Below are 24,568 nucleotides of genomic sequence, written 5' to 3'. Positions count from 1 at the left end.
TCCTAACCACTACACCAAGCGGCCCCCCTTCCCTTTACCTCAGGGCTGGTCACACCCTACAGTAGGGTTGGGGCCTATGGTGATGCGACAAAGAGTCTCCGGCCAGAGAGCCTTGAGAGTTACACCTTTGTAAGTCCACTGAAATGAGTGGGCTTATAATGCTATAACTCTGTTTAGGATTGCCTTGAATTCCCATTTTTGTGAGGGAAGCAAACAGCTGCCTTTTGTAACACCCTAGCAAGGTCGCCAGGTGCCAGGGGTTCACTTTGGTACATGGCAGCTTCCGAAGGTTTCTTTCATGGAATTTCTCTTCTGTGATTCATCCATCCCTAGTTGTATACACGCCACTCCTGTTACATTTAAGTAATACCCACAGAATGCTAGGTGCTGTAGTCTTGGAAAACAGTAAGTTGGACACTGCATCAGTGTCAAAGACAGAAGGGTTATATTCGATGTACTCAGCTGCAACAGGGGGGAAAAAAGTATTATGGGATTTATTTTATTACACAGAAGCCTGCTCTTTAAAACCTCCAGCCACATGTCAAACCCTTTTAACATCCAGAGACATTTACTAGCAAGGGTGAAAGTCCTTTTGGCAAAGAACCTTGGATAAGGAAGTCATAAATACATAATTCATGGCAACAAGCTCCTACCCAACAAGAAAGAAGGTAGCTCTGCCCTGATTTAAAGCAGCTACTGCTTATGTCACCCTCAGTGACCGCAGATGAGGTATATGCTATACACTAGAGCAAATTAGTCTGTCCACTGCAGTAATTTACCAAAGCCTGCCCATTTTGCCTACACGCCTGTCATTTTAATACCACCATCAACCATATGACTCAGTTGTGAACTTAATGCAGGAGACACTACTCGCTTGTGCTGCATTTCTTCCTCGTGAGGCTGGTTTCTTTTCCGCCAGTCTCTTGCCCTTAAAGGCTCCTTTCAGCATTTATTTATAGCAATATATTTTACTGCAAATTTACCTCAAGTTTTCAGATATTCCTGTCCTGTTCTCCTGCCCCCTCCAGAACCAGTCAGAAAAAGAATATAAGAGTTGGTTCTTATATGCTGCTTTTCTCTACCCGAAGGAGTCTCAATGCCACCTACAGTCGCCTTCCCTTTCCTCTCCCCACAACAGACACCCTGTGAGGGAGGTGAGGCTGAGAGAGCCCTGATATTACTGAAGAAGAAGAGTTGGTTCTTATATGCCACTTTTCTCTACCCGAAGAAGTCTCATAGCAGCCTACAGTCGCCTTCCCTTTCCTCTCCCCACAACAGACACCCTGTGGGGTGGGTGAGGCTGAGAGAGCCCTGATATTATTGCTCAGTCAGAACAGCTTTAGCAGTGCCTTGGCGAGCCCAAGGTCACCCAGCTGGCTGCATGTGAGGGAGCACGGAATCAAACCCAGCTCACCAGATTAGAAGTCCGCGCTCCTAACCTCTTTACCAAACTGGTTCTCAGGAAATGGCAGTGTTGACTGAACACTTTCCAAGTTGATTAAAGGTAAAGGTAAAGGTATCCCCTGTGCAAGCACCGAGTCATGTCTGACCCTTGGGGTGACGCCCTCCAGCGTTTTCATGGCAGACTCAATACGGGGTGGTTTGCCAGTGCCTTCCCCAGTCATTACCATTTACCCCCCAGCAAGCTGGGTACTCATTTTACCGACCTCGGAAGGATGGAAGGCTGAGTCAACCTTGAGCCGGCTGCTGGGATCGAACTCCCAGCCTCAATGGGCAAAGCTTTCAGACGGCTGCCTTACCACTCTGCGCCACAAGAGGCTCATTCCAAGTTGATTAGGCACCACAAAACCATGGGGAGAAAACCAGTCCTGAGGGATACAAATATTTGTTCCCATTATCTCTAACATTAGGACTTAAAGAGTAAATTATGCTACTTATGTTCCATCTCTCTAACGCCGGGCCTCTTCAAATTTTTTTAACTTTAAAAAAGGACTAAGTGTGTGCACGCCAAACAGATGATTGATGAGCATATTTATATGGCTGAAAACACATCACAAGATTACCTACAGTCTAATTCTCACTGAGGTAATATCTTCAGAATGCAGGTCACATCATAGGAAACGGCACCATTTGAAAATATTCCTATATACAGAAAGCTAGCGCATCAGAAGTCTACAGCAGGCTTTCTCAACCACGGTTCTGTGAAGCTCTGGGGTTAGGGTTGGGTGCTTCAGCACCTGAAGTGGCCAGTTGCTCCCGATGCAGCCAGCACCACGCCACGGGGGGGGGGGGGAGGGAGGTGTGGGTGTCAGTACGCCAGCAGGCACAGAGCTCCGCCCCACATGTGTGCACCCACCGGCATGCTGACGCCCGCCCCTCCCTCCACAACGTGGCGCTGGATGCGTGGGGAGCACCCAACCCTATCTGGGGTTTCTGGACAGGCCTGGAAGAGTTTTCCGAATGGGTGGGATTTTATTGATATTTTGTTAAACATTTATCACATGATATGACCATATATGGTTGTCAATCCACCCAGGCCCCTCCCAAAATAACCAACGATGGTCCAGGAGGGGGTGAAAAGGGCAGGGGTCCTTGGTAGGTGTGTACACCGCTATGCTTCCCAACTGTATTCCGCACGATTGTGGAATTTCTGGAGTTTCTTGAAGCCTCAAGTATATTTCAGGGGTGTCTCAATGGTAAAAAAGTTGAGAAAAGCTGATATAAACATTTATATCATGCCTTCCCTTTGCTTCAAAGCAACAGACATTAAGACTTAAAAATATTTTCAGTCAAAAACAAAGAATAAAATCGCAAACCCCAAATCTCTTCCCTACCCCTCCTTCCTTAAATTGTTGGTGACCTTGATGACAACAATCTATATAACGAGTGACTGGTACTTCCCATGATGTGCTGAATGTTCGAAGTGCTCCAGCGCATGCCCCACCTGCCAGGAGCCTCCCAAACATTTGGCACACCGGGAGAAATACCCTGCCCCTGCAGGGTGCAGACAGAAGCCAATGGGGAGAAATGCTGACTGCCTTTTTAACTCTCTTGCCCCCTCTGGGTTCAGAAAGAAACCACTCTGTGCCCACCCAAACCCCTATCTAGCACCTGGTACTTTCCTGAATGCACCGGGCTTTACTTCTAGTTTTATTATAAAGCTCGATGGCCCATGAGAGCATAGAATTGTGCAAGCCCCACAGACAAATGCCTGGAGAACAGAGCGTTTCCCCTAAGTCTTCAGAAGTTGTCCATGCTTGGCTTACCCTGTTAAGAAACCATCTTGGACCGAACACACAAACAGTGGATTTGATACTCCATTTACCTTTTAATGGAGGAGAATAAGTCATGCCTGCACCTTTGTCTGAACACTAATTTACCTGTTCTTGTTCCCCTGATGGAATTCAGTTCTATTTTAGGCTGTCCATTACTGCTGAAGATTTTTTAAAAATCAGACATGCCTCAGAAAAGCAGGGCACTTTGTCCTTGTTTTCATTTTCTTTCAGAGAAAAAAAAAGAGATTTCCCACGCCTCTCCATTCTTCTGTTTTGTCCTTCGGCATAAATCTGACACTGTAGGATGAGAGAATCTATTCTTTGTTGCCCCCATCCCTGATACTTGGTGGGTGACATACTCTGGTTTACTGAATGAAAGCTTGTTCTCTTGTCATATCATAACTCCCCCCCCCCCCTGCCACCTTCCACTACGAGGTCTGCAATACCAAATTTGGAAGTTTTAGATTCTTTAAAAAGAGAAAGAAGCTTTCCACTGTTCTGAAAAACCAAGACCTGTTCCGAAAAACCATGAAAGCAGATTTTATTGAAACTGCAGTTCAACAACAGCTGGCCTTTATCTGCTTGTTCCAGTGTAATCTCCAGCAGGATAAAGCAAACCAGCATCAGCCATGTTTTCATCCTGCTGAAATGGATTAGCAAATACTCATGCATAGGATCAGGGGTAGTCAAACTGCGGCCCTCCAGATGTCCATGGACTACAATTCCCAGGAGCCCCTGCCAGCATTCGCTGGCAGGGGCTCCTGGGAATTGTAGTCCGTGGACATCTGGAGGGCCGCAGTTTGACTACCCCTGCATAGGATCCATATTTGTGTAGGCTGCACACACACAACATTACTTATAAAATCACGGCAGTCATTCTTACAAAAAGCTTCAAGGTAGTCTCAGTACCCTTCAGAAACCGTATCAAATAATCCCAGGACAACTGCTGTTCCCAGAGAGTAAGAGAAACAGTCCAAATAGGAAGACCCACACATATTTTGGCTGCTCTGACATTCCAGAAACGGAGAGAAAGGAAGAGTTACTTAGCTGCTCAGCATCAGGACATGAGGGAACATGAATAGTGAGAGAAATCTCTACTGCTGACTATCTCCAAAACTCAGCACACAGAAGCCCCACATCACCCCGCAATTTTGTTTTCAATGGGGTAGTTTTCAGGAGGAAGGGTTTTAGAATTTGTGGGGCCTGCAGCACCAATGTCAGTTTAAGGATTCGTGGGGCCCTAGCAGAGTACAATTGTGGCAGAAGCAGCCAGACGGGGGTCGGAGGGGGCTCCCACAGTGGAAAGAGGTGTCATTCCGAGTGTCCTTAAAGAGGGAAAAGGGGGGAGGAGATAGGCTATGGCCCTGATCCATAGGGAAAGGCACCATATGGGGCCCCTGGAAACACGGGGCCCATATCACACAGATAAGCTGGCCTTGAGGGAGGGGCTGGCCCACAGTACAAAATGAAAGATCCTTATGCTTTCACTTTCTCTGCAATGTGCTGAAAACATGGAAAGGGGAAAAGATGCCTAACACTCTGTGTTCAGCATCCAAAATTTATGGTTGCTACTAGTAACTACTCCTGTGATTATCTGGGAAGGACACAGATAACCCCCTAGAAACACATACACACACACACAACCCCCCCCCCCAAAAAAAAAACCTAGTAACATATGAAGTAATTCCACAGCAGAATCACGTTTTTAGAGACTGGATTGTACCCCACCTACCCCCCACCCCTGTTCTGCAAATGAGCATTGACCTGAGAAACCTGCAGCTGGGGTTTTCCCCTGCAGCATTAGCTGCACTCAAAATTAGTCGAATATGAGCTTCCAAAACTAGATGTGAGCTCTTTAACAAAACGTACAGTATAATGCAAAAGCGTTTTCATCAAGGCCAGTGTAATTGCAGTATATCATTTCAATTTGGAAAGCAGAGATGGGATAGGCACTTGGAAAGGCAGAATTATGCGTCTATCAGATTGCTGACAGAACCCTGCATTAGAGTTCTTTTTCTTTTTTCCAAAAAAAAAGAAAGAAAGAAAAAGGAAAGAAAGAAAGAAAGCTTGAATCACTGCTATTTAAAAAGGGGAAGCTATTCTGCCTATGAATGCTTTCCCATTACTGGTGAATGAAACCACAGAAGTGCAATCAGAGGGCAGCAAATAGCACTCAGACGGGAAATGCGTCTTTGTCCCCATGGAAACCGCCAGGGAAGCCCATGAAAAACAATCCCATCCTGAATTTCTTATCAATATGCCATTCATTACGGAGTGCATTCAGACTCGGCCCCTCAGCGATGTAACAAAACCTGATCAATGAAAGCTCTACCAGAAGGAACTTCGATGTAAACTTCTGAGTTAGCATCAGTTTCTGATGAAGCACTGCAGACAGCCACGGCTGACGTTATGACGTTTTTCTTCCCTGAAGGGCTCGAGAATTACCAGCAGGTTACTACGCTGATTAGCCAAGCAATCCGAACAGCCCTCCCCTGTTAAGCTTGCTGAACAGGATAAATTGCTTGTAAACCCTCTTGCGCTGCCTGGACACAATGCGAAGACAGGGAAGGAGGAAAGATCAAAAAGGATCCCACACTTGCTCAAGGTTGGGTCCATGCCTGATAATAGGATGCCCATGTGGCACAGAGTGGTAAGGCAGCAGACATGCAGTCTGAAAGCTCTGCACATGAGGCTGGGAGCTCAATCCCAGCAGCCGGCTCAAGGTTGACTCAGCCTTCCATCCTTCCGAGGTCGGTAAAATGAGTACCCAGCTTGCTTGCTGGGGGGTAAACGGTAATGACTGGGGAAGGCACTGGCAAACCACCCCGTATTCTGCCATGAAAACGCTGGAGGGCGCCACCCCAAGGGTCAGACATGACTCAGTACTTGCACAGGGGATGCCTTTACCTTTACAAAAGGGCAACCAAGCCACACATATTCTCACAGAGGCCAGTGCAAAGCTCCAGATAACTCCCAACCCAGTTCCTCCTTCCCTTCCCCCGAAGTCACAACAGAACGTGGGATTCCAAGTAAGGAGCTAATCAGGGAACCTCAGGAGGCATATCCAAGAGCTAGAAAGGGAAGCGATGTCAAGCTTCAAGGCAGGGGTTATGCCAGTCTTCCCCAGCATGTACAGAAGTACACAACTAGGGTGAAGGGGCACGTGGAACAGACAGGCACCCAAACAGCTGGGGAAACAAAGGCAAATTAATATCAAGCTTTCTTAGAACGTCAGTGTCTCTCCAATAACTGCGGCTGCAAGAACAAAAGCATGTCATGTATACAAATCCAGGAGGGAAGATACATCTGGGGAGAGCCAGCTATGCATTCCACTATCATCATCATCATCATCTATTAGACTTATTGCTCGCCACTCTCATAACTGGCTCGTGGCGGGTTCCAACAGTCTGTGTTAAAAGCCCCATTAAAACCCTTCCAGACATTCATCCAATGCAAAACAGACTCCTAAACATTTAAAAACCATGGTGGTCAACCATAGATCCCTAATCCCCCAAAAATCTAATACAGGAGTGGGAGGAAGGGAGTGCAGGTCATATGGCAGGTGCTTACGTTTTTAACACTGGGAGCCCCATGAGATCTACCTCGCCACGCTGGCCTCAACTGTGGATCTGGCGGAAGAGCTTTGTTTTGCAGGCTCTGCGGAATCCTGGAAGCTCTTGCAGGGCCCGCAGTTCTTCCGGGAGCTCATTCCACCAGGCAGGGGCCAGGATGTACAGTCTTCCTTGGGCTCCTACCTCTAAACTCCTCCTTCCACCACAAAGAGGGATGCAGGACACACAAACTGGAAAGCACCCCCCTCCCCCAATCCCTGCAGCTGGGGATAATGTGTATTGACCTAATAGTATTATCCCTTAAGTACAAATTTGTCCACCATATGGAAACCACTGTGCACATTTGTTCATAAGAGCCTAGTACAGGTAGGTACGAGGCTAAGTGGCAGAACATCTGCTTTGCATGCAGAAAGTCCCAAGTTTAATGAAAGATCCTGGAGAGCCACTGCCATCCTCCCTGCCGCTGATAGCAGGGGTGGGAATAATGAAAGTTTCCGCCATGTTGGGATTGTTTTAAAGTCTTTTAATGGGTATTTTAATGGGGACAAGACTACTGTGACCCGCCACGAGCCTACAGAAATAAATTTAAATAATAATAATAATAATAATAATAATAATAATAATAATAATAATAATAATAATGACAATGCTCACCTTAATGGACTAATCTGATTCAGCATAAGACAGTTTGTGTTCAAGGTCCCATAATACCTTAAAAAGAGCAACAGGGACCTCATACTCTCTTCCAGCTCTAACCCCCCAAACACTCACGACACCCTGTTCCTTGCACTCTGCACTGTTCTGGAGTACAGAGCAAACCAAAGCAACTGGAGACAACACTCAAATGCCCTGCACCGGATGAAGGAACCTCTTTGCAATGACTGTATTCTCCTCTTCCAAAGGCCACAGGCTTAAATGAAGATACCAAGAGGAATAACGACAGGATAATGAAATAAGACGGAGGCATACCGCATGAAAAAAGATCTAGTTGCTGGCATCTTCTCTTAAGCTTTCACTGCTAGACTAATGAGCAGGCCGTCTCAGTTTGTCTCTGCTGAAGGTACTAGTCATTATTCATCCCTGTCCTCACAATTCCCATCTTGCTGCATGTGTCTCATCACTAGTACCATGCAGATGGCAGCACCTTTGGAAAGCCGGGATAGTTAATGTAACAAGCACAGGTCCTCTTCAATCAAGCGACTCGTTCCATCACAGAGGGCCATCCAAGGACAACGTCTGGAAACCGCACATGTTTTCAGATGCTATTAAGAGTCAACCCAAGCGCTCATGCTGACCAGTAAGAGCTGCAACTCCTTGAACTGTGACTTGGTACAGAGGACACCGTTCAGGAAACTCACAACCATATCTTTACAATGAGAAACCCACAAGGGAACTGTGAGTTCTCTGCCCCAGTGCTCCACCAGGTCTGCAATTTGGCCACTGAGAGCAAGTCTTTCTCCTACTCTATCCAACTGCACTACATGTTCTGGATGTTTCCTTTCAAAAGGCTTTAGCTGCCAATAGCAGAATCTTTAAATGACAATGCTGGGACCCAACCCACCTTACTGGACGATTGCACAGGCAAAAGAAGGTGTGGCCTTCAGCACATGGAGTGACCTTCAGTGCAAATGCCTCAAAGCTCTTTTGACCACAGCTCTTATTAACTGAGGCAGAGGACCTTGTCCAGCAAATGTCCAACTGAAAATGGTAACATAGGAGGCTTGTTTACAATGTTCATGCAAAAACGCTTTGGCGAGCTGAAGATCGAAATTGATTTTCAAGATTCTTGTAAGGGGAGGGGGTGAACAGTCACACCCAACCTTTTGCCCTGAATGGCTTCCGTGACTGAAAAGAAGAAAAGACGGAGACTTAGCCCAACATGCCCTCCTGCAAGTCAATAACAACTTTAAATACGATACGATAACATTTATTGTATGTAGCCTGGGGGAACCCCCGGACTCCTGCAAGCTACAAAAAAAGAACCGCCGCTCGGGGGAGGCCCCGCCACCCAACGGAGCCCCACGAACCAGGAAGTGTGATGGCCGAAGACAAACAGCAGAGACCAGCCAGGACCAGCGCGAGGGCGGTGAGTGGACCTGGGGTTCTGACTCGCCTTGGGAGGGAGGACCGCGGCGCCGCTTTTCGGGGGGGGGGAGCATGTCCCTTACCCTTCCCCCTTCTCCCCTTTCAAAGCCCGCCCAAAGACTGCAGGTAGTCCCCCCCCCCCAAACCCACTCTCACTGCTAGCGCCCATTGCATTTCGAACTGCAATGGGCTTGATTACTAGTAAATAAATAAAACAATATTTCTCCAATATTGTGTACCTAAAAATGTAAACATGGACAACTAAGTTACAATAAAAGGGATAAAATGGTGTATCAAGGTGGAGGCTCCTGTAAAAATGCATTAGCTCGAATCTTCCTGGCAAAAAGCGCCACCCTATAAGAGATATAGGGGTCGACATCTGATAACAACTTGACATGCAGACATTGAAAAGTACATATATTTTATAAGAAGAACACAGGGTAAGGCCTTAGAACAGGCCTCCTTGACAGCCCTGGAATGGCTTCGTGAATGGGCGGGAGTTAATTTTTTATATATTTTTACATTTTGTTAAACATTTATTGGGTGATATGACCATATATGGTCATGTTGAACCCCCCCCCCCAATAGCCATGATGGGCCTGGGAAGATAGAAGGGGAGGGCCCCAGGTGGGAATGTACACAGCTCTGCTTCCCAACCATATTCTGCACAATTGTATTACTTCTGGGGTTACTCAAAGCCTGTAGAATGTTTCGAGGGGTTCTCCAAGGCAAAAGAGAAAGGCTGCCTTACAGCAAGCAACTGAGGGCAGGACATGTCCCAGCACAGGAAATATGACCCCCATGGGGTTCTGAGGAAGCTGGAAGTGAAACACCCAAGTTCAAGAAGCTAAACCAAACTTCCTACAGCAGAGGTAGTCAACCTGTGGTCCTCCAGATGTCCATGGATTACAGTTCCCATGAGCCCCTGCCAGCGTTTGCTGGCAGGGGCTCATGGGAATTGTAGTCCATGGACATCTGGAGGACCACAGGTTGACTACCCCTGTCCTACAGCATTGAAACTGGTTCAAAATGTATTTATTACTGCTGTGTTACTGCTCTGTCCACGGTGCTTTACATAAATCATGTCAGCCTTGCCAGTAAGAACCCAAAGCACTCAAGTAGCCAATTAATCTGAGCTGAGACATTGTATGGGACACTGAAAGCTAGGACACTGACCTAGGACATCTGTCAGCAACTTCAACTAGGTAGCTGGCACAGTGTAAGCTTGTCTGTGTCTACAGAATTAATATATATATATATATATATTTGGTTGGAAAGGCATTGTTAAGAAGCATGGATAACATGGGATCTAGGTAACTATTCAACCTAGGCACAGAGTAAGATTTAATGGGGGGCTTAAATCCAACCAGAAGCTTATTAATTGAAAAATTAGTGTGAATCATGGTGCCAAATCAAGCTGTGTAACTATTCCACTTCCTCTCTGTTGAAAACTGAGATTTACTGCCTGAGAGGACAAAACTCCTACTTCCCACACAAGCTGACAAATTCAAAAATAATTAGAAAAGGCATTGGTTTCTAGGATGAAGTCTCATCTGTGTTTTCATCTTCCACAATGAAGAAATAACTCTGACTGTATAAATTCCTTTCTCAATGAGGATTGCTCAGCTCCTTGTTTAGAAGAATGGTTCTAAACCAGTAGAAATGGGGGGGGGGGCTCCCAATGAGAAATACTGTGGTGGCAGCAGTGGAGAAATCAAAGAAAAGGACATTGGTGGGAAGAGAAAAACGGGGAAAAGAGAGGAAAGAGAAAGACAGAAAAGGCAATTGCAAATTCCACTCATTTGTCACCAGAGAATAAGCAAAACAAAAGGTAAATTGTATCTAATGACCCTTAAAGATATTTGTTTTGTTCTGAATTTAGATGCAGACATAAGTTTATTTATGCCTTTTGTTGCATTTTAATCACACCAAATAATGTAACATCCCCCCCTCCCCGGACCTAGTAAGTTAGATCTCCTCCCCACCCTCCCTGCCGCTCTGATAGCAGGGGGTAGGAATAATGCGAGCTTCCGCCATGTTGGGATTGTTTTTAAAGTCTTTTAATGGGTATTTTAATGGGGATAAGACCATTGTGACGCCACAAGCCTACAGGGAGTGGCAGGAAATAAATCTAATCAATAATAATAATAATTTTTCCAAATAATAATTATTTATTGCTTCTATTTTTATGCCGCCACTCCCAGCCTGCCGTCTTGCAGCAGCTAACAATAAAGCACAATAAAATCATATCAAAGTCCAAATAAACAATCAATAAACCCCCAGAATCCTAGCCCCCACCGCGCACCCAACCCCACCAGACATTACCAAGTCCCAAACCCAAATCTCCCAGGGGTGATGTCGCAGTGAGAATTTTTCTTGATATCAGGTATGCAGTCACCATTCCAGGACTGTGCTGATCTCTCTGTTACTAAAGCTAGCTGGGTGACCTTGGGCCAAACACAAATTCTCAGCCTGACCTTCCTCATATTGTTATTGTGAGGATAAAATGAAGAACAGGAGAACCATTTAAGCTGTTCTGAGTCCCCAATAGGGGAGAAAGGCAGACCAAAAATAAAATAACAAATGAACTGTAACTTAGTTCTAAGATCAAAACTTCTCCGTTGAGGTACCGGATACATTCACAATACAGTCCTACACAAAATCACATATGATTTAGGAATAACATACCTGAAGGACAGCCTATTCTTTCATGAATCCACCTGATCTCTAAGGTCATCAGCTTCAGGTGCCTGTTTTGGGTGCCCCACCTTCAGAAATTATATGGATGGCAATCTAGGAGAAGCCCTTCTTGGTCATAACATCAAAACCCTAGAACTGTTTCCTCAGAGAGATTTGTCCGGCCCTTTCTGTTGCCATCTACCACTACACGGCAAAATGTTTGTTTTGTTGAGTCTTCCCTCAGTGATCCCACCTTCCTGACCAATGTTTTAATTGCTGTTTTTGTATCTTCGTACATATTTTATCTCTGTTTTTAATTATTTTAATGATGTGTTTCTGTATATAAGTGCTTTATGACTTAGAATGTGATTTTACTGTGCATGTTTAATATGCTAGTCACTTTGATAGCCATCATTAAGCAAGATATAAATTTTGTAAATAAATTATTTTTAAGTTCACTGAAGCTTAGAACGGTTATAACTCTGCTTAAAGGTAAAGGTATCCCCTGTGCAAGCACCGGGTCATGTCTGACTCTTGGGGTGACGCCCTCTAGCGTTTTCATGGCAGACTCAATACGGGGTGGTTTGCCAGTGTCTTCCCCAGTCATTACCGTTTACCCCCCAGCAGCAAGCTGGGTACTCATTTTACCGACCTCGGAAGGATGGAAGGCTGAGTCAACCTTGAGCCGGCTGCTGGGATTGAACTCCCAGCCTCATAGTCAGAGCTTCAGACTGCATGTCTGCTGCCTTACCACTCTGCGCCACAAGAGGCTCATATAACTCTGCTTAGGAGGGTATTATTAGAGAAGCTTGAAAAGTTCTGTTCCTCTTTCAGAAGACCCAAAGCCAGAAAATCATGTCTTTAGGAAATGATTCTGACATTGTAGCTCAAGCATCTAACATGTTGATATCCTGAAATATATATTTTGTCAAGCATATGACTATCCAACAATGACATGTTAAGGTGACCAGATTGTCCCACTTTTGGAGGGACATCTGGGGGTACCTGGCAAATTGTACTTATGTTGAAATTTTAAATATATATATATTACAATACTATTTTTGCGTTCTATACGTTCTATGAAACTTTTTGTTGCTCCATATAAACCAAATTTTAAATCAAGAACCCCCACCCCCCCGGTCAATGGTGTCCCACTTTACCAATGTTACATTATGTTAAAAAGAAGCAGTCTTCTATGACTACTGAAGTCAATGGGCACTGCAACTAATGTACGCTACCTCTTAAAAAGGGCAAGCAGGTATAATTTAGGTGTGATACAACAGAGTCCTATTCGCTCTCCAAACACCTGGGTGACCTTCAACAAGTGACGGCTTCCATACCTTAAATGTTACAAGGGACAATGATATTTAATTTGTTCAGAAATTTATATGTCGCCTCTACAGAAAACTGCTTTGAGATAGCTCACAAAATAATTTTTTTAATGTAATAGAATAATAACACACAAAAACGGAGAAATCAATAGTTTGGAACAAGCTCAAGGGCAAAAAGCAACATTCAGGGAAGACGCCCTCAGTCTCAAAGCAGGTAACAAAAACAGCTTTTAATAGTAAGGTTAAAGAAATGCAGAATTCTGGGTTTCACGAAGCCTGTAGAATGTTTCAGGGATTTCTCAAAGGTAAAAAGTCAAGAAAGGCTGATAGAAACCGTGGATCTCCTGATCTCCATGGACTACAATTACCATGAGCCCCTGCCAGCATAGGCAATAGGCAGAGGCTCATGGTGATTGTTGTCCATGGGCATCTGGAGAGCCACAGTTTGATCACTATGCCATACTGGTTCATGTGTCACCAGAGTGATGAGGGAGCCATATTTCATAGTTATTTCTATGGATCAGTCATTTATAGTCTCTGGACCCGGGGTTGGGTACAGCTGGTCTAACCTTCCTCATGCGAGGATGAAATGAAGGCGATAACTCTTTCCTGAGCTCCTTGGAGGAAGGACAGGATAAAAGTGTAATATGAGCAAACAAACAAAACAACAACAAGCATTACCTATACAGCCAACCAGTCTCTATCCACAATCTAGTAGGAACTTGGCTGCTACTGAACACTAGCAAGAGCTTTCTAATACTTGACATATCATCATTCATAAAAACATAATGACAAGTTACAGTCATTCTGAACTCCCACCTTCTGACAAATGCCTCTTATACAAGCAGTACCAAAAGAGATCTTAAGTCATAAAGCAGTTATTTAAAAAATCTCCTACCTTGTTAGCAAGACTGATTAACAAGTGCATGCGGCAAATATTGTGACAGATAATATTTGAATATAATTGAAGACTTTAAAATATTCTGCCATTGTCAATGAATTTCTGGCAAGAAAAATTCGTTTTCCGCCTTTATTTCTCAAAGAAAGCCACAGACCAAGAATGGTGCTTTAGCTCCAAACTTTTTTACTAATGGCGATTCGAACAAAAATGTCCATTTTTATACAAAATTAATAACTGGCTCCCATCTTCTATCAATAGACGTCAGGGTTGAACGTGAATGTGCCTTAGAGCAGGGGTGGTCAACCTGTGGTCCTCCAGATGTCCATGAACTATAATTCCCATGAGCCCCTGCCAGCAAACGCTGGCAGGGGCTCATGGTAATTGTAGTTCATGGACATCTGGAGGACCACAGGTTGATTACCCCTGCCTTAGAGTCTGTTTTGTGGTAAAGGTAAAGGTATCCCCTGTGCAAACACTCAATACGGGGTGGTTTGCCAGTGCCTTCCCCAGTCATGACCGTTTACCCCTCAGCAGCAAGCTGGGTACTCATTTTACCGACCTCGGAAGGATGGAAGGCTGAGTCAACCTTGAGCCGGCTGCTGGGATTGAACTCCCAGCCTCATGGGCAAAGCTTTCAGACGGCTGCCTTACCACTCTGCACCACAAGAGGCTCTTTTTTGTGGTAGAAAGATGTGGTAAAACGTTTTGTGGTTTTGTGGTAGAAAGATGCTAAACAAACTTTCTCAACCAGAATATATATCTTAAATTTGTCAAACATTATCGGTGATATGATCATATATGGTCATGTTGAAACCCCACCCCCCTCCACCCCAAATAGCCAATGATGGGCCTGGAGGGGGTGGGAAAGGAAGGGACCCTAGGTGGGCGTGTACACAGCTATGCTCCCCACTATCTACATAATCACCCCACTCCTGGGATTTCTTGAAGCCTGAAGAATGTTTCAGAGGTTTCTCAATGGTAAAAAAGTTGAGAAAGGTTGCACTAACAGTAACATAGAAAAGAAACCTTAAAGGTGCCACTGGACTCTGATTTTGTTCTATTATGCTGCTTCAGACCAACACGGCTACCCACTTGAATTTAAAAATCTGTGTGATAATATTATAGCGAAAGCCAAATGCATAGGATGAAGCCAAACATGGCAATCCCAATGCATCCGACAGTCATCCAATACATATTCATACAGGATCGTTCAACCGGCCACACAACAGGCACACACAGAGTACAACGAAAGAACAAGGACCACCATTCACATTTCAGTATAAAGACAGCCTGTGGGCACTTTGAACAAGGGTCAAGACTCCATCTTGCGTCAGCAGGAGACTACTGATGACATCACAGCCATGGGTAAATTTCAGCCGCGCAACAGAGCACACACACAGCAGGATACGCACCACAGGGCTCTCCTTCTGCACCGCAGAATAAACAAAAGACAGGATTGTGGGCTGCCAACAAATGGTAGTAAATGTGTAACGCCACTCAAAACAGAAGGGAAAGCGGAATACCAGTGAAAATGCTTGAACCACCAGTGGGGAGAAGCAAGCAGGGGCTCTCACTCACTCACACTTTTGACCAAGAAACAGGAAACGTGTCTGGCACCTTGCTTTTTCTGCTTCTTCACAAGGATTTTAGCTTCCTGGACACCAATACCCAGAGGGAATTCCAGTTCTGTAGTTATAAGCAGAGATGCTTGACGTCCCAGACAGGGAGACAGCCCGAAGTCCTGATTTCTAGGCTCTTTTACAGAGGTCATGGAATGCATCACCTTATTGGCATCACTTCATGGCATCTGAAATACCATGCATTCCAGTCAAGCTACTATTGTCTTAAGACACTGATTTTTTTCTCAGTGCAGGAGGTACTAGTGACTTCGCCCCCTTTGTCTGGCAAGCAAAACAATCGCCAAAGATCAGTCAGAGCCACTGCAAGCAAGAACTGTTGCCCAGAATGTATGAAAGACACAAAAGATCCCTCAGGACTCCATCCTGAAATCAATAGTATGCTACCAAGGAAAAAAAATGCAAGGGAAGACTGACTCAAGCTCTTATTCCCACAAGGCCCAAGACTCCTCACGTTCCCTTTTGTGACAAAGGAAGGAGCTATGCTCCAGGGACAGGGAGTAATTAAATTCTGCTCAGTAATAACATTTCCTACTCTTTGGCACATGGGTGTGGGCGGCCAGACACTCTTCCCAGCCCTTGGCACATTGCAAAATAAAGAAAGAGGAGTGGAGTCATTGATACCGCTCCAAGGCAAGACAGAAAAAGATGCAGGAAAATTCTCTCTCTGCAGAAAATAGAGGAGGACAAAAGAAAGGTCAAGATTCCTGACTTTTCTCTGGCAAAAACCTTTTAATGAAAAGCCCATGTGAGGAAAATGTTAACGCTGACAGCCAAGAGGGGGACACAGGACATCGACCCAGCATCTGGCCAAATCTGTTTCCCTGTGGTCAGCATTAGAGCTTGTGGAGCTACTTGGGTGAACAAAGGGTTTATGGCCTTCAGCATTCAAAGACAAAGCATTGCATATAAAGCTAAAGGACAAACAGATGAAGTACAGCCATCTCCTTAGCCTCCTCTTAAAATTTGCAAGTAACCTTAAACATTTTTAGTGAGTTATTTATTCCAGTGGATGATGCAACCCGAGTGGCAAACTAGATACTTGAAAGAACATCCTAGGAAAGTTACACAAATTGTGCCAGGGAGGAGGTGTGGCTTAGAGTCAGAGCCTCTCCTTCCCAGGCAGAAAGTCCCAGGTTCAATCCCCAGCATTTCCCATTAAAAGGACCAGTTAAGAGGAGATATGAAAAACAACTGACTGGGACTACAGACAGCCACAGCCAGTCTGAAAAGACAATCCTGGCCCTGATGGGCTAAGGGTTCAATTTGGTATAAAGCAGCTTTATGGGTGGAAGGAATGGCTTAAATGCACACCTGTTAGCAGATGATACTCTTACAAACTTTAGGTCCCAACCATAAGCCAGGTGGAATAGCTCCTTCTTGGAGGCCCCGTGGAACTGATTAAGGTCCCACAAGGACCTGATCTCCTTCAGGAGTGCATTCCACCAGGCTGGGACCAGTTTCACCTCCTTTGGGCCAGGATTCCTAAGCAGGCGTTCATCCAAAGACCTTAATACTCTTAGGGTAATATAAGGAAAAAGACAGTCCCGTAGGTACGCCGGTCCTAGACCATTTATGGTTTTAAAGGTTAGTACCAGCACTTGGAGCCTGAATCAGTCTGCAATCTGGAGCCGATGCAGCTGGGATAGCACAGGTGTTATATTTGCCCTCCACTGAATCTCTGTCAGGACTTGAACAACTGCATTTTGGACCAGTTGGGAGTTTCTGGAGCAGTCTCGAGGGCAGCCCTGCATAGAGAGAGTTGCAGAAGTCTAGTCCAGAGGTGACTGCCACATGGTTCACTCTGGCTAGGTCCAGCTCCCTGCAGCAGGTGGAAAGATGCCAGATAGGCTATGTTCATGATTTGGGACTCCACTGATGAGGGATCCAAAATCATGCCTGAACTCTTGAAAGAAGGCACTAGTGTTAACTGCACCCATCAAATATTGGGAACTGTATCACTTGTCTCTCCTCATGTTGGCCCAGCCAGAGGACCTCCATCTTGGCTGGATTCAGCCGACTCCTCTTGAACCAGTCTGCCATGGCCTCCAGACACTTGACCAGATTATTATTATTATTATTATTATTATTATTATTATTATTATTATTATTATTTGGATTTATATCCCGCCACTCCCCGTAGGCTCGTGGCGGGTCACAGCAGAGGTGTTGGCAACACCAGAGGTGTTGGCAGATGGTTGTCCATTAACAGAAATAGCCCAAAATTCCAGACCAGCTCGGAGAGGGCCTGAATCCAGATATTAAGTAGTGCTGGGGGAGATAGCAGGAACCCCCACAGTTAAGGACCCAACACTGAGACATCTCCCTAGCCACCCTCTGTTTCCAACTTTGGAGAAAGGACTCCCGCCATTTCAAGGCTGTCGGCTGGCCGGTGGATCAAGAGATTGTGGTTGACCATGTCAAAAGTCGCTGTCAAATCTAATAGAAGTAACAGCGCCAATCCGCCTTAATCGAGCTTCCTCCGGAGATCATCTCTCAGGGCAACCAGAGACATCTCTACACCATGCCCAGATTAGGAACCAGACTGGGAAAGGCCAAGTGCTATAGTTCCCCCCAAGAACCCCTGGAGCTGTCCCACCACCACCCATTCAATTACCTTGCCCAGGAACGCTATGTGCAAAACTGGGCAGTACCTGGCCAGATTGGTAAAATCCACGTCTTGTTTTTTCAATAAGGGCCTCACCACAGCCTCTTCCAGTCCCTGATGTCAGTGACAGAGGGATAATTTTTCAAAGATGGCCCCAGATCTCCTCACTGCCATCTTTTACCAGCCATGAAGGACATGGATCAAAAGTGCCATCTAACAGGCCCTATGGAACTGTAATAGCTCCAGCAGGACCCTAGACTCGGGTGACAATTCATTCTACCAGGTTGGAGACAGAGCCAAAAAGGCCCTGACTCTGGTTGAGGCCAGAAAGATGTCTCTGAGGCCAGGATATACTAATTAGTTTGTACCAGATGACCCACTCCGGGGGACATATTGGGAAAAGTGGTCCCTCAGATATACCTGTCCCACACGGTACAAATAGAAAAATTGTAAATGTGGCAACTGTCAAAAATCCTACTCCTTCTCTGGGCAGTCTGGATGAATTAGGATTCTCTTGTTCATATTAGCAAAACCCAGGTTTCATTCCACTGGCTGGTCCTGTCAGCCACACACACTACTAGCAATGTTTAACAAACGGGCTTCATGTGAATTTACTGCATTCACAAAGAATTGCCAAAGGGTCCCTCCATGTCTAGCTTAATGCAATGCGACGGACAGTGTTTGTGTGCGTGTGCGTGTGTGTGCATGTGCATGCGCACAAGGAACCGAGATCTATTCTCCCAAACTTAAGCACCCAATGAAAAAAGCCCCACAAGCCCATGTGATACTATTAAAGAATCCAGTTTTCCCAGTGCTATGAATGAAAACAGCTGACTAACAAAGAAGGAACATCAGGCAAAGCTCAACTGACCCAGAGGAGGCCTGCCAGAGACACAAACCTCTTCTTGGAAGTGACCCCCCCCACAAAATATTCCCAGGATCAGAAGGTTACCACCCTTGTTTCACATTCCTGCCAATAACTAAAACTGACAGTTCAATTACCTTGTCTATGAAAGTATGTTACAAAATGGCAGTAAATCTCAGACAAAATTTGGTTAGGAAGATTCAGGATTCATGATATAGTAATAGCTAGATCTTACTGAACCAAGCACAGCAGTACTGGTTAAATAGCTGTCAATTTATTTGGAAATCTCAATGTTCTCTCCTAATATCCTAAAGAGTCACCTGCAGGCTTCCCACTCGACAACATAAAAATACCATTACAACCTAGGCTTTTTTGGTACTAAGTAGAGCCTTAGAGACAGAGTGGGCAGTAAGGCAGCTGACATGCTGTCTGAAGCTCTGACTATGAGGCTGGGAGTTCGATCCCAGCAGCTGGCTCAAGGTTGACTCCGCCTTCCATCCTTCCGAGGTTGGTAAAATGAGTACCCAGCTTGCTGGGGGGTAAAACGGTAATGACTGGGAAAGGGAATGGCAAACCACCCCGTATTGAGTCTGCCATGAAAATGCTAGAAAACGCGTCACCCCAAGGGTCAGACGTGACCTGGTGCTTACACAGGGGATACCTTTACCTTTACCTTTTAGGGGGTTGTTGACCGCCATGGTTCACCCCAAGGGTCAGGCATGACTCGGTGCTTGCACAGGGGATACCTTTACCTTTACCTTTTACTGGCACCTTAATGCATCTGCCCACCCTACCCAACCACAAAAGGTTTGTGCGAACCCTCAGAAACAACACAATGGGGATCTGCAGATGGGGAGGGGACAGTTTGGTGGAGAAACCGACCTGGCAGTTCCTTTAACAACCACAAACTGGCAAGATCCAAGCATGCAGAGCTAAAACTAAACCTTTCAGCGACCCATTTATTCATCTGGTGACTAGGAAAGGCTTTGCATTCCAAAAGCCTTTGCCAGAAGGCAGGAGAAGAAGTGAGGTGGATTTCAAAACCAGGCAGCTATGATAGGCTGCCTGACATCATGACACACAAAAATAAGCACCCCGCTCAGGGAAAATTAAAGAGGAAGGAGCTCTTCTGCTCAAAAGGTAGATATTATATAGAAGCTGAGGAGATATATGGAATTCAGTGCCAAGAACACACTTGCACTCTTCTAGCAAGATAAAGTAATCTACAAACGCTACATAAACTTTCTAGTTGGTGAAGAAATTGCCCCTCCCCCTGGCTGCAAGGATCAGCTTCCACAGGAAAACAGATGTCTGAGATGGACACCCTCTTTTTCGGATCTTGACTATATACAGGAAGAGGCCAGGGCAACCCCATGTTACCCTGAACTATTATGGTACTCTGAAAGAACCACCCCAAGCTAGAGGTGTATATTTGGCTAATCTGGGCTGAAAAAATACCTTACTGGTTTGGAGTGGAGAAGGCATTTAATGGCACCATGATGCCTTTAAATGCCTCAGAATTAGAAGAAGGCATTTAATGGAACCAGGATTCCTTTAAATGCCTTTTTTGTATAGCCAAAAAAGAGGAAAAAACTGGCATTCGCAAATATTTATCAAATTCAAATACTACACTGTATCGGGATTCGGGAATATCAGGAAATACCGGTATTTTTCAGGTTCAATATACTCAAACCTGAAAAATATTCGGGGGGGGGGGGGGAGGGTGTGTGTAGAACACCCCTACCCTTGCTTCTTCTTCTAATGTGAATTATAACCTTACCAGTATTATTGCTTTACCTATAGGGCTCAGTGGAGGCAGCTCCAAGGTTCTGCCACTGGAGTCATTGGGGAGAGTGTGGCTTTGCCACTGAGCCACCCATGAGGGGATAGAATGATGCCAAAAAGCAAGGTGCTAGATACATAGGTGGGAAAGTAAGTGGATCCAAATGTTTGTTTCCCCAGCAGAATGGCAATAATGTGTGGCCGACGTGAAAGGCATCAACTTCTCATGGCCACAGAGGCCTCCGAGGACCTTCCCTGCATTGAGGAAGGTGCTGCAGTCCACGGACCTGCCTCAGCAAGGAGCTGAACAAGCCAAACAACAGTCACATGAACTCCAGTCCCAGATACTTTCTGATCTTCTCCCTGACTCCATCGTCCACACAGAGTACAGCTTCCAATCTTAAGATGGGGGTCTGGAGATTTCCCAGAATTACAACTGATCTCCAGAACATCTGTTGATGATCTCCAGAAGAAAATGGCTGCTTTGAAGGATGGCATTATATGGCATGATAACTTGCTGAGGTCCTTCCCCTTCCCAATTCCTCCCTCCCCCCAAAGAATGTTCTCAGTCCATAAGTTGCAACCCCAACCTGGTTTGGACCCTACTTTATATCCTACCCCCAACCTAAACATCAACACCAGCCCCTACACCATCCCTGTGGGCTAGACCAGGGTTAGTTAACCTGTGATCCTCCAGATGTTCATGAACTACAATTCCCATACAATTCTCATGGGAATTGTAGTCCATGGACATCTGGAGAACCACAGGTTGACTACCCCTGGGCTAGACAATGACAGCTGCATGGGCCATGCCCATTAAAACCAACAGGGATCATTCTGCCACTTCCTTTAGGAATATACGGAAGAGCTGCCCAGGATTGCCTTAGCTCTATGGAAAAAATGCCTTGTTCCAACAGCAGCTGTTCTCCTTATAGCAAGTGAGGAACTTTACCTCTCTTCATCCTTGAAGATGAATTTCCGCAGCTTGAGATCCCGCAGGACCAGCCCGCCATCGTGGCAGTGTGCCACAGCAGATGCAATCTGATAGAACAGCTTGGCCGCCTCCTCCTCCTTCAGCTTCTTGCAGGTACGGACGAAGGAATGCATGTCCCCATAGCTCCTTTCAAAGAACACATAGGCTTTCGTCTCCCCGAGAATTATTTCGGTAATCTGGTTGATGTTATCGTGGGGAGGCAGACAAAAACATGGCGCAAGCAAGTCTTGGTAGCAGCCGACGTCAAACACCTGGAGGCGCAACAGACAACAGAAGAGGATTAAAAGAGAGAATTGGGTTCTGGCTGCCATGCTGCTTTCGATATAATCAAGCCCATGAAACAGCAGAAGCTAAGGCTGTAACAAACACTTGTATTGACGCTTCTGTATTGTGAGGCTTGGAACGGCTGTCTTCCTCAGGAAAAGTGTGAGAGTTGGGAGGGACCAGACCAATTTATTTCTCCCTCCCAGAAAATAGACATGATTAAATTAAGCAACAGAAATGACTCTCTACAAGTCTTAAGGTTTTATCACTCTCAAGGCCATACACACTTTGGGCCCAGTGTACCTGAGGGCTCGCCTCTCTGCTTCCACCCCCCGAAGAGCATTATGCTCTAGCAATTCCAACTTCCTGGTGATCCCTGGCCCCAGGGAAGCTCGCTTGGCCTCAACCAGGGCCAGAGCTTTCTCCATCCTGGACCCCACCTGGTGGAATGAGCTCCCAGAGGAGATCAGGGCCCTGACGGAACTTGAACAGTTCTGCAGAGTCTGCATAAGGGAGCTCCTCCGGCAGGCACTTGGTTGAGGTTGACCTGGACCACCGCTTCCCAAGGGCCCTCCCCCTGAGCCTTCCTCCTATGGCACCCACCATAATTCCACCCAACCCACTGGGCTATCACTAGGAGTTACTTCAATGTTTAATTTTTCCACTGTTCCATGTTGCTTGTTGTTTCACTTCATTCATTATTGTTAATCTAAGTTATCTATAATAAATGAATGAATGAATGAATGAATGAATGAATGAATGAATGAATGAATGAATGAATGAATGAATGAATGAATGAATGAATGAATGGGATCATTACAATCCACCTCAACTTGGAAGACCATTCTGTTCCCATTCTGGTTAGATGGCCAGTGGCAAAGCATTCGGTGGAGTGCAAAATTCCAAGAAATACAGAACGGGGTGTGTCCCCCCCTCTGCACCCCCCACGCCCAGTTTTGAATGTGGTTCCATCATGAACAACAGGATGAACACACCACAATTCTTAAGAGGACCTTGATATCTCATAATCGCATTGCGATCCTTGTCGTGCCGCTATCTCAGCCTGCTGTTATTAATCATTTATACTTCCTGTATTCCTTTACTCTCTTGGCAATGGAAAGAAGCCAATTTCACTTTCAGGCTGTCAGCAGGAAAAGTAACTGCAAGCCATAGGCAGCAGCTCAAAAAAGGAAAAAGAAGAAAACACCCAAGAAGGCCCAGAGTTTGAACTGGGCAAGGGATGGGGGAGTGGAATGCTGGCACCAGCCTGAGTCATGCTTATGTAAACTGAGACAAAGGAGAGGAGTTTTTCAACTTCCTTTGCTTCTGCAATTACGCTAGTTAGACCCTGACACAGAGATCCAAAGTGGGACACCGGCCATCAGGAAGTACATAGCTTTGTGACGCACCCAGTGCCCTATTCATATCATACTAGATACTTCAGCAATGTGCAGCATCAGGCACGCTCATGTTACAGAGGTAGTGTGTATGCGCCCATAGCATCCCAATATGAATTAAATGCTCAGTACATGTAATGTCACATAGGTAAGCATTTCTAGCCCACTAGCACTGGGCCCGACACACAGGCAAAGGCCTCGTGGGTCTCCTCTCCAACCTTCTCTCAGCCTTCCTCAACTTTTTACCATTGAGAAACCCCTGAAATATTCTTCAGGATTTGAGAAATGCCAGAGGTGGTGCAATTGCACAGAATATGGTTGTGTACAAGCCCACCTGGGGGACCTCCCCTTCCCACCCCCTCCAGGCCCATCATTGCCCATTTTGGGAGGGGGGGAGGGTTGCAGGTCAACATGACCATATATGGTTGCATCACTTCATACATTTTAATTTCTTTTCCCATTTGGGAAACCCTTCCAAGGGTTTAGCTGCTTGCTCTTATTTTCTATGTCTTGGTTTGGGTACAGAAAAGAAGAAACTGGGTGTCTGTCTGTCTGTCTGTAGCCCACCACTCCCACACAGTGGCTCGTGGTCAGGGCCCAGATCTTCCTTGCTCTGGCCTCAACCAAATAAGTAGCAGAAGAGCTTTGTCTTACAAACCCTGCAGTACTGAGCTAATTCTATCAGGGCCCTCAGCTCTCCCAGGAGCTCATTCCACCAGGTCAGGGCCAGGACCAAAAAGGCCCTGGCCCTGGTCGAGGCCAGGTGAACCTCCCAAGGTTCTGCTGCCTTCCTGCCCAGCCACAGGACCTTCATCTTGAAGGGGTTGAATTTTGGGCAACTCTGCTCTAACCATCCAGCTACGGCTTCCAAACATCTAGCAAATATATGGGGGGGGGGCGGGAGTCCGGCCGACCATCCATCAGGAGATAGAGCTGGGCATCATCCGCATATCAATTACAACCCAGCCCATAGCTCTGGGCCAGCTGTGCCAGAGGGCGCGTAAAGATGTGGGGGAGAGGACTGCTCCCCAAGGAACTCCACAAGGGAGTCGACAGGGATGTGATAACTCTTCCCCCACTGCCATCCTGTGTCCGGTTCCGGAAAACAGATCAGAGCAAAATCCGCTGGCAATTGATTGCTAAAGGGGAATGAAAGTGCATTATTTGGCAAGTGTGAAAGCAAGCTAAGGGGACAGGATGCTTCTTCTCCTGATTGC

At 45.9% G+C, this 24,568-nt stretch overlaps 1 protein-coding gene across 2 annotated transcripts in view; it reads right to left on the bottom strand.

Moving 5' to 3' along the window:
- The window catches only part of TRIB2 (tribbles pseudokinase 2), a 36,344-nt gene that overhangs the window by 5,946 nt on the left and 5,830 nt on the right, over positions 1 to 24,568 (bottom strand). For both annotated transcript variants that reach the window (XM_077310944.1, XM_077310953.1), the window contains exon 2: positions 21,649 to 21,941. In XM_077310944.1, coding sequence (XP_077167059.1) covers positions 21,649 to 21,941 — 293 coding nt within the window. The remainder of the gene's footprint in view (positions 1 to 21,648; positions 21,942 to 24,568) is intronic.

Source organism: Paroedura picta, chromosome 1 (assembly GCF_049243985.1).
Source record: "Paroedura picta isolate Pp20150507F chromosome 1, Ppicta_v3.0, whole genome shotgun sequence".
In the NCBI taxonomy this organism is placed as follows: Eukaryota; Metazoa; Chordata; class Lepidosauria; order Squamata; family Gekkonidae; genus Paroedura; species Paroedura picta.
The sequence above is the reverse complement of the archived record's forward strand: the minus strand, read 5'-3'. Positions and strand labels throughout refer to the sequence as shown.